The sequence below is a fragment of the Etheostoma spectabile genome, chromosome 2 (assembly GCF_008692095.1).
Source record: "Etheostoma spectabile isolate EspeVRDwgs_2016 chromosome 2, UIUC_Espe_1.0, whole genome shotgun sequence".
NCBI lineage: Eukaryota > Metazoa > Chordata > Actinopteri > Perciformes > Percidae > Etheostoma > Etheostoma spectabile.
This window is the reverse complement of record NC_045734.1, coordinates 31,723,278-31,732,604: the sequence shown is the minus strand read 5'-3', so window position 1 is coordinate 31,732,604 and position 9,327 is coordinate 31,723,278. Positions and strand designations below refer to the sequence as shown.

Here is a 9,327-nt window from a genome sequence, read left to right as displayed (position 1 = left end):
GTAAATCTGGGGAGAGAATTTTAAAACTATAATAACTTAAGCTATCAGAGGAAAAAGGTTGCAACCATAGACTGTATAAAAGCTAAGCAGCAAGTATGATCTCTGCACTCACACAATCACACACACACACACACATATATACCTGTCACGCAAGGGGGGTCTGTAAAGAAGAAAGAATCATTAGTAAACAAAACTTTAAAGATATCCAACATGTCTCGACAGTCAGCAGTAAACAGAGAGGTACCTTCTCCTCAAAGGGTTAAACTGTCCATTGGAGCTGCAGAGAAGCATGAGAAATAAAAGGTTGGGAAGTGTCCACCGTCCCATAATGACTGACTGGGAGCCTCGGTGTACTATGTCCACAGCAGAGACACTCGACTACTGTAACCCCCTTCTACCTTATAATACACTCATAGTACAGTCAACAGGAAGAGGAGGGGACAACAGTTTCAGATCAATAAGAATGACACAAAAATAAACTGCAGGTTTGTTGGTCAGGAAGCTCTCACACTCCACCTGCTGCCAAACTATAAATGAAGGGGTCCTTGATGGAGACCAAAGTTCAGCATTAAAATGTCAAAAGCTTTTATTTTAGATTCTCGTAAATCATCCCATAAACGCTGGCACACTGAGTTTTGAGGGGATTTGTCTGTTGTTGTTTTGTCTAACACAAAATCAACCTACTTGCCTAACTGCACTGAGAAAAAAAAGTGTTGGCCCACCCATCTACAGCTAAGGGAGACCGTGATAAGCCCTATTTTAACAAACAGTGGCGTGTCACTTTAAACACATACTGAAGTAATGCGGTTGTAACATAACATTTATGACAATGAATTCTACAGGCCACCAAGCTTAACATTTAAATCTTATTTTACAGTTTGCTTATTAAAACTAAAGGATTTCCGATTAGACAGGTAACTTAACCATCGCTGTTTTTATGGCGAAACAAAAACACACACACACATCCAGTTGGGTTCAAAATAATAGCAGTGTTGTGTTCAATTAGTGAGGTGATTGATTCTGTGAAGAAACAGGTGTCAACTATGGCCCATATTTAAGCAAGGAAGCAAATGTTGTGCATGCTGGTTATAGTGCATTTCACATCGAAATACTCAGCAAAATGGGTCGTTCCAGACATTGCTCTGAGGAAGAGCGGATTTTGATTAAAAAGTTGTATTGGAGAGGGGAAAACATATAAAGAAGTGCAGAATATTATAGGCTGCTCAGCCAAAATGATTTTAAATGCCTTGAAATGGCAAGAAAAATGCAAATACTGTTTTTTTCACAGCCTAATATTCCATTTTCTTCACTTTCTGTAAAGTTAGAACACAAACTTGCTTCGATTTGGAACTGAATGTGCAGTGCTCCCAGTGCATTGATGTTATGGAGTTATATATTATGGTCTATAAAGAAAGCATCATTAGTAAACAAAACTTTAAAGCTATCCAACGTGTCTTGACAGTCAGCAGAAAACAGAGAGGTACCTTCTCCTCGAAGGGTTAATTGGAGCTGCAGAGAAGCATGAGAAATAAAATGTTGGGAAGTGTCCACTGTCCCATGTTGACTGACGGGGAGCCTCGGTGTACTATGTCCACAGCAGAGACAGTCGACTACTGTAACCCCCTTCTACCTTATAATACACTCATTGTACCGTCAACAGGAAGAGGAGGTACTTCTGATCTATATTGACACAAAAACAAACACTCCACCTACTGCCAAACTATAAAAATCATGATGCTGGTTACAAACTCAACTCAATCAACAGTTCCACGGTATTTTACAGTGTTTTTTTTATTTCACAAGGTGCCTGACAGTTTTGTTATCAGATCACAGATATGTATTCCATTTAAAAATCTAAATAAACAAATACTTTAAGCTGGGTTTGTAGTTTCTGCACAGAGGCCTTATATACTCTATGTTACTAACTCTTTATTTTTTAACACATACCGAAGTATTGCTGTTGTCATAATAACATTTACAACAAAAAACAACACGAATTACAGGAGATGTCTGCGGTCGGGACAAACATCCCCGGTCTCACGCTCACGAAATGACGCTCTGACTTGCGTATGATGACCTCCATTCATTAAACACAGAAATTGTCCCTTTTAGCTCATCATTCAGCCTCAGTGTCCAGGGTCTGAATCTGAGTCGCTGTAGTTTGCCACCAAGGATGCAAGTGCTCCTAAACTGCTGCCCTGTTCCTTCCCAAAATCCTTTGCCTTTGTCAGTCCTTTATCTGCTTCCTCTGTGGTTTTAACATGCGTCTCCCTGGAGCCATTGTTATTTGTCTCTGTTACGTCCTGCCCCATTTGTGTTGGTACTATACTTGGGGCCTCCTCTCTCTGAGGGACCTCTCCGTTACACATGTTGATTTCAGGGTTTGACTTCCTGCGAGCGATGGTGGCGCACGGTTCGGTTTTGATTCCCAGTCCTCCGGAGCGTTTCCGGATCAGGGAGCTGGGAGAGGAGCCCAGGGCTTTGGCTACTGCTGCTTCTTTCCCCTGCAGGCCCAGCTTATGGAGCAGACTCCCTGCAGCAGTTCCCGGTGTGGCTGAGGCGGGGTTGAACCACGAACGGGAGGCGATCTCTTTGCGCTTGCTGTGCTGCTTGTCATCATAGGCTGATTAAGGAGGGAAATAATGAGCAAGACCATTTTTTTAAGGCATCACACATATATTAAAGTATATTTAAAATTTAAGAGATAATATAAGAGAAACTTTCACGTCATTCAAAAGAGGACCAAAATTGTATTTCTATTGATCCACGGTGCTAAACAAAAAGAATGAAGGATGAAACATTTAGTGTTCAGACTACACATAAAGTGCAAACGACACAATACATAAGTAGGTACAAATAAGGTACAAACTTGATGATCAATAACAAATAAGTAGTGTTAAGACAAACTTCGCAAAGGAGAATGTTTTGGTCCCTTTAGAATGTCTTTTTGTTAGTTGGCGGGATATCCAAAAAGCTTATTAAATTAGGATGAAATCTGGTAGAACGTTTGGCCATGAGAAAAGGAAAAAGTAGTAAAGAGGATGGGATATGGTTTTTGACCAGATTAGATAACTAGATTTTTAAGCAATATGTTTTAAACAGTGTTGATTGAACTTTATGGTCATTATTGGAAGCTTTAGTTTTGTAATTTAAACTGTATTTTATTGAGAGAGGTTTCTAATATTTCACAGCCAGATTCAATACAAGTGACTAATTATTAAAAATATTGAATGTATAAAAAAAAAATTAAAAAAAAAAAACTTTAGGCAGAATTGGTGCCTGTGTGTGCTTTCTTCAATTTCAGATGGGGAAATTGTTTGAAGTTTCTCACAAATAACCTGTTTCCATGTCCGGATAATACATCTAGACTGGGTCACCTGAATAAGGATCTGTAAGTCTACGTTTTGACCCTATATCTGTTACTTACAGTCCGGTGCCTGGTATGTGAGCAGTGCTGCCAGTTTCTTGTCCTCCTCCTTCTCTGGCAGCAATGGGATGGACAGGTTGGTCCTCATCCTCACAGAGTTGTCCTTCTCCTCCTGCTCAGCTCGAATCTTCTTCTCTGTCTGTCAAATTAAAGCAGCACCGTCAGACACAATGCTACAACCTTAAAACATCTGAACATGGCATTAATACGTCATGTGCTGCTGAGAGTAACTTTGTAGTAATTAGTTAGTCTTCTATGTAATTTCTTTCTGTGTCACTGATGTTTGAGCTCTCATGCCAGAAACAGGTAATAAAAGAAACTGTAGTTTTGGCATGTGTGTGTGTGAGTATGGCAGGCATGCAATAATATACAGTGGGTTTTATTTAGAACAATATTAATAAAATACAGTGGTGTTGCAGGTTTTACTTCATTTTAAATTTTATCAACACAAAACTAGCAGCAATATACCAATAACAGATGGTGAACATCATCTTGGGTAGCATTAACACAGCAGTCGGCAACACAAGAGATCACTATTCTACCCTGAACTTCCTGCGGAGGGAGCTGTTGAGCTGGAAGTCATCCTTCTTGCTGGACTGGTAGTCTTGGATCTCGGACAGAGAAGGCAGAGCCTTCTTAAGCTTCTCCTTGTCTTGCCCACCGTGGTCAAGTTTGAACATGGCATCCGTCTCAAGTTTCTCCTTCTCTGCCCGCTCTGTACAGAGAGACGGGGGAGAGTTGTTTAAACAGAAAACAATGAGCATGCAAAAGAAAAATCAGGTGGCCAAAAAATAGAAGCAGAAAATTAAAAGAAAAGTCTAAAAGGCAGTGAGGACATATAGCCATCTTCACAGTTTGAGATGGGCTGTGCACTTGACACTGCATGATTAGTAGAAAAACACGTTCTGTTGTTGCAATCGCGCAGATTTCCATCGTAAGAATGTCATTTCTCTTCTGATTGATAACAAAAACATGAATCCTTTACCTGTGGTGAGGATCTGCTCATTTTCCGCCATGTCCCAGCGTTCCTCCTTCCTGCTCGCCCCGCTTACTATTAAATAGTCGCAGGTCGCCGGATCAGTCTGCATCTCGATGTAGTTGACACACAAATGGCACTTCATCCTAAACCTGATTGATGAGGTAATAAAGATGATCTTAATATTTTCAATTCTGCATTTCAACATTTGTCAGAGAGGTACATGAGTATTTTCTATTGGCTAAAAAGATGCCGTGAACTGCACCACACAGCTTACCACTATTTTCTACCAGGCACATCTACATTGTGTGCTGGAGGCAATGTGACCCATGCGAGAAATTGTGGCCTTTTAAGTCAATGTTTGATATTTCACCGGCTGTGACGCAACCCAGAAGCGTGCACGGAGCGGCTCTATGCTAAAGATATCAGCCGGATCTATCCTTACGCGAGCCGCAGGCTGTTTAAACAGCCGGACAGGATGTGAAAAAGCGAGAACATCCAGTCAATTTACCAAAAGACGCCCCCCTACTATTGTATATGTCTCCTCTACAACACTATGGACAACGGAAGATCCATCTTAGAAGTGGAAAAACATAATTGACATTACAGATTCTTTTTATAACAATAACACCAGAAATGAGAAGGCCTGGAGTTTAATTTCAGTGCTTGGAGTGGAAGGTACATACTAGCTTAATAAACACGTGACTGTTCTTTCAAGTACTTAAGAGTAAAAAAACTTTAAAAAAAGACAATAAAATCTGCGAGCTGGGCAGGCAAGACACTCTGGTTCTGAGACGCTCCCGGTGTGGTGTGGCACGTGGCGGAGGACGAAACAATCCCAACGCAGCCAGATCGTGGCGCAGCCAGATCGTGGCGCAGCCAGATTGCAGCGCAGATGCGCCAAGTGGAAAAAAAGGGTTGCGTGACATTCACATCAGCAATACAGCACGTTACCTGTAGATTGGCGTGGTGTAGTAGTTCCCCACTTTCTTCTTCTCAGCATTGTAACGGACCCCTGTACAAGCAGAACATTAGTATCATGGAAATGATAAGCTGCTGTATGAGAATGTCAGATTGAATCTAACTAAAAGGGTCATGTTTTTCTTCAAACTTACCCATGCCTATGTGATTTTTGCAGCCATCACACCAGATGTTGTACGGCATCTCGAACCTTAATGGACAACAGTCAAATGGTTAATACACTTAGGTTGAGTGTAAAGGAAAAACACCAGTTCTGGTCCATGCTTTTTAAAGTTGAGCGTTTATGTTGTATTAAACTTAATTAAAATCATGGAATTAAGTGTTCCCCTACTTTATCAGGTACATCAGACATGTCCACTCATATTGATCAGATTATTCAAGATTTGCTTATTTGATCATATTTCAACAACACAATTATTTGAGGTTCTTAAATGCATTAGATAGATTGTATTATTAAAAAGGTAGTAAAGATGCAATGTAGCATTTGTGCCTGTCATACTTTCAATGTCTTTTTAAAGTCGCTAAAAAATAATTTAACATATCTGACAATATGTCAGTACCTGCAGGATTGCAAATGATAATTCTTCATAATTTCCAATCTCCAGCCAACATCCAATCATCATGTGTGCACTAACCTGATAATGAGGATGCCCTGGGACAGTTTCCTGGCCCTCTCCCGCAGGGCGTGAGTTTTATGATAGCCATTGAGGGATCCATGCTAAAGACAAATAATTATGAAAATATGAGTCAGTATTAATACACATTCAAGTTCCACTAAAGAAACTGACAGACACTGGTCTGTGTGATCATACACACCTTGGCCGGATCAAAATCTGGAGGGTAGTATTTGTTTGTTCCTTTTCTTTCACCCTGTCAAGAAAGCAACACAGGACACTTTGTTAGTGAAGTATACACATTGAGTATTAAAACACAAAACCTTTGGGATTATTTGTATCGTGAAGAATAAGTTTATATGTACACATTATGACATACCATTGTGGCGGCTGGACCTCCACGCTAGTAATGGATTCCCCCTTTTTTAACAAGATAAAAAGAAATCATGTCACTGACACCATACTGTAACGCTAACAGTTTTACACATAAACAAACATTGATACACACTCATTTGTCAGTCCATTAGTAGCCTACATCTGGCTGAAACTAAGGTATGGCACATGTGTATTGTCGTAAGACAACGTTAACTTTTTACAATAGGTGGAAACGGCAAAACATATAAACGCGCAGGTTAATTCAGCCACAACGAATTGTATAAACCTATCAGTGAATGTGTCCTATGTCATCAAGCTCAAGACTAGTGTAACGTTAAATTAAAGCCATAACGTTATAACAATTATTCTCCAAACTTAGATGAGTTGTTTAACAACGTATATACAATTAACAAGTTAATGGCATTGCTACCACAACAATGTATTTTGCTAAATACCAGCAATGTTAGCTTACCAACGTTTGCATCATTTCTAATAGGTGAGTAAAGTGTGTGTCGAACGTAAACGCTAACATTGTTTTAAAATGTATATGAAAACATTAAAACTGACAGATTTTTGCATTGAGTTTGGTGTAACTTGGCTACTGTAACCTATGTGAACGCATCGGAGCTAGAAGCTAGCATTAGCAAAGGCTAGCTTGCTATGTAACGTTAGCGTTCTTTTCGCATGAAAATGACCAACATGTAGCTAAATGATAACTGCAAACAAAACCATGTCATCATTTTTAATGCGCTGTTGTCACTGTACTCTTGAGAACAAACCTAAAAATACTTACAATGCTCTTGAAGCTAGCTGCAAAAACAACCACCATCGACCAAATAGTAAAACAAGAGGGTTGCTGGGTAATTTCCAGGTTACGGAAGTGGCGTCACGCTGCACGGTGGCAGAGGATTCTGGGAAGTATCGATGTCAAGCATGCAGTCTATGGTGTCAAGGCGAAAAATGTGGCCAGAGCTCTTTTAACGTATATGATCTGACATTATATACAGTATATGGGGCAGAGTGGAGCAGAAGAATGGAACCTAAAACGGAGTCGCTAAAACGGTACATTTGCTCTTATGCCGACTGCTCGGCGGCTTATAACAAACAGTGGAAACTGGACGCTCATTTGTGTAAGCACACGGGAGTGAAGCCGTACACGTGCGAGAAGGAGGGCTGCGGTAAGTCGTTCTGTAGCCCGTACCACCTGACGCGCCACGAGCTCAGTCACAGCGGCGCGAAGCCTTTCCAGTGCACCGAGGACGGTTGCACGGAGGCCTTCACCACCAACTCCAACCGGGCCCGACACATCAGCCGCGTCCACGCACAGCAGCAGAAAAAGTACGTATGCAAATATGAGGGCTGCGGGCTCGAGTTCAAGAAGAACAAGCACCTCAAGTCCCACGTGTGTGAGCAGCACTCCCAGCTGCCCCCTTACCAGTGCACGTTTGAAGGCTGCCAGAAGCGGTTCGCCTTCCCCAGCAAGCTGAAGCGGCACGAGAAGGTGCACAGAGGCTACCCCTGCAAGGAGGAGGGCTGCAGCTTCTCAGGGAAAACCTGGACCGAGTACACGAAGCACAGGAAGGAGCAGCACAAACGCAAGAGCGTGCTGAAGTGCGACCAGTGCAGCAAGGTGTTCAGGGACTCCTGGTTCCTGCAGCAGCATCAGCAGGTCCACTCTGAGACACGGGTGGTCTTCAGGTGCCCCAGGGATGGCTGTGACAGGACTTACACTACTATGTTCAACCTGCAGAACCACATCGGCTCCTTCCACGAGGAGCTGCGGCCCTTCGCCTGCACCCATCCAGGCTGCGGTAAGACCTTCACCATGAGGCGGAGCCTCCAGCGTCACAGCGTTGCCCACGACCCGGAGAAAAAGAAGCTCAAGAAGCCGAAACCCAAAAGATCTATGGCTTCCAGGTTGAGCGGTTACATTGAAACCAAGGGAGTGGTTTTCAAAAACCGCAGGCAGCCAGAATCCCTGACAGGGTCTGCACAAAAGAACACAGATCCACCTGGTCCCGTTGAGTTGGTGTCCCTTATGCAGGACACGTCTTTGCTATGCAGTCCTGCTGTGGACACACAGGAACTCACCAATGTCCTGACTACACCTCTGACAATGTAGACTCAAATGCAGGAATAGTATTTATGATGCATTATTATTCCTAACGTGGTTAAAGGAAGGTCTTGGTGTTGCATACATGTTTTCCACCACTGTCTAATCACAGAAAAGGACTTTAATTCTGGACACAGTTTGGTTTCCTAGGCCTGGAAACTTCAAAAAATAATAATAAACTCACACCTTAGTTTATTTTATTTTGATTTCTGGTTTCTGAAAAATGAACAGCTACGTTTAATTTTCGCTTGGCGCCGAACAAAAAGATTTTCCGTCCTTCCGGTTGTCAACTTTTCTCTGTTGAAATGTTTTTTTTGTGGACTTTTGGAGTGTTATGGAGACATCAAGTCTCTCTCTATTTGTGAAATTGTATTTTAAATATTAGGTATATCTTGTCTATATTGTTACGTTAATAAGAAAATTCTGTATCATAAAATGCAAATGCACAAATGTGTTTTGTGTCTGAACAGTATTTACTCTTTAAAATCCCCTAGGCCTGATGTTAGAATTAATGTTAGAATTTTAAACTAAACCCATTCAAAACTATTTTGACATGATGCATTTTGGAGGTTTATCGATCATATTTGGCCATTTTAAAGTTGTGATAATGATACCACCAAACTTTAGCCCAGAAGTCTAGACGCACCCTAGCAGCAGTGAATGTTATTTAGCTATAGATCTTGATGTGGGTCTGGCTGGCCAGGCTAACCATATTTAAGAGGAAAGGCCATCCTGCTCCACCTCCTAAGGCCCAGTCTGCACGTCTGTGGCCCAACGGCCCCTTATCAAAGGAGAAGATGGAAGATAAAACTGTACATCACTGGAAATTAGTTTAAACTGT

The 9,327-nt window shown here is 41.6% G+C and overlaps 2 protein-coding genes across 2 annotated transcripts; one reads left to right on the top strand and one right to left on the bottom strand.

Annotated features, from left to right (window-relative positions):
• Positions 1-2,037: 2,037 nt before the first annotated feature.
• Positions 2,038-7,319, bottom strand: yju2b (YJU2 splicing factor homolog B). Its single transcript, XM_032539870.1, has 10 exons — positions 7,167-7,319; positions 6,378-6,418; positions 6,201-6,254; positions 6,020-6,102; positions 5,519-5,574; positions 5,358-5,418; positions 4,413-4,555; positions 3,970-4,142; positions 3,428-3,566; positions 2,038-2,623 (listed from the first exon to the last, which is right to left on the bottom strand). The coding sequence occupies exons 2-10, from the start codon at positions 6,378-6,380 to the stop codon at positions 2,127-2,129; spliced, it is 1,209 nt and encodes a 402-aa protein (XP_032395761.1). The 5' UTR covers positions 6,381-6,418; positions 7,167-7,319; the 3' UTR covers positions 2,038-2,126.
• On the top strand, positions 7,245-8,647 carry gtf3aa (general transcription factor IIIAa; the record flags this gene model as incomplete). Its single annotated transcript, XM_032539883.1, is given in 1 exon segment — positions 7,245-8,647. A coding segment is annotated over 1 exon segment (1,089 nt). The 3' UTR covers positions 8,496-8,647.
• Between the last annotated feature and the right edge of the window lie 680 nt (positions 8,648-9,327).

Coding starts and splice junctions, on each gene's coding strand:
- yju2b (XM_032539870.1), bottom strand. Junction 4,556..5,357: donor TACACCACGCCAATCTACAG/GTAACGTGCTGT, acceptor CTCATCAATCAG/GTTTAGGATGAAGTGCCATT. Junction 2,624..3,427: donor CACATACCAGGCACCGGACT/GTAAGTAACAGA, acceptor CTCCTTAATCAG/CCTATGATGACAAGCAGCAC.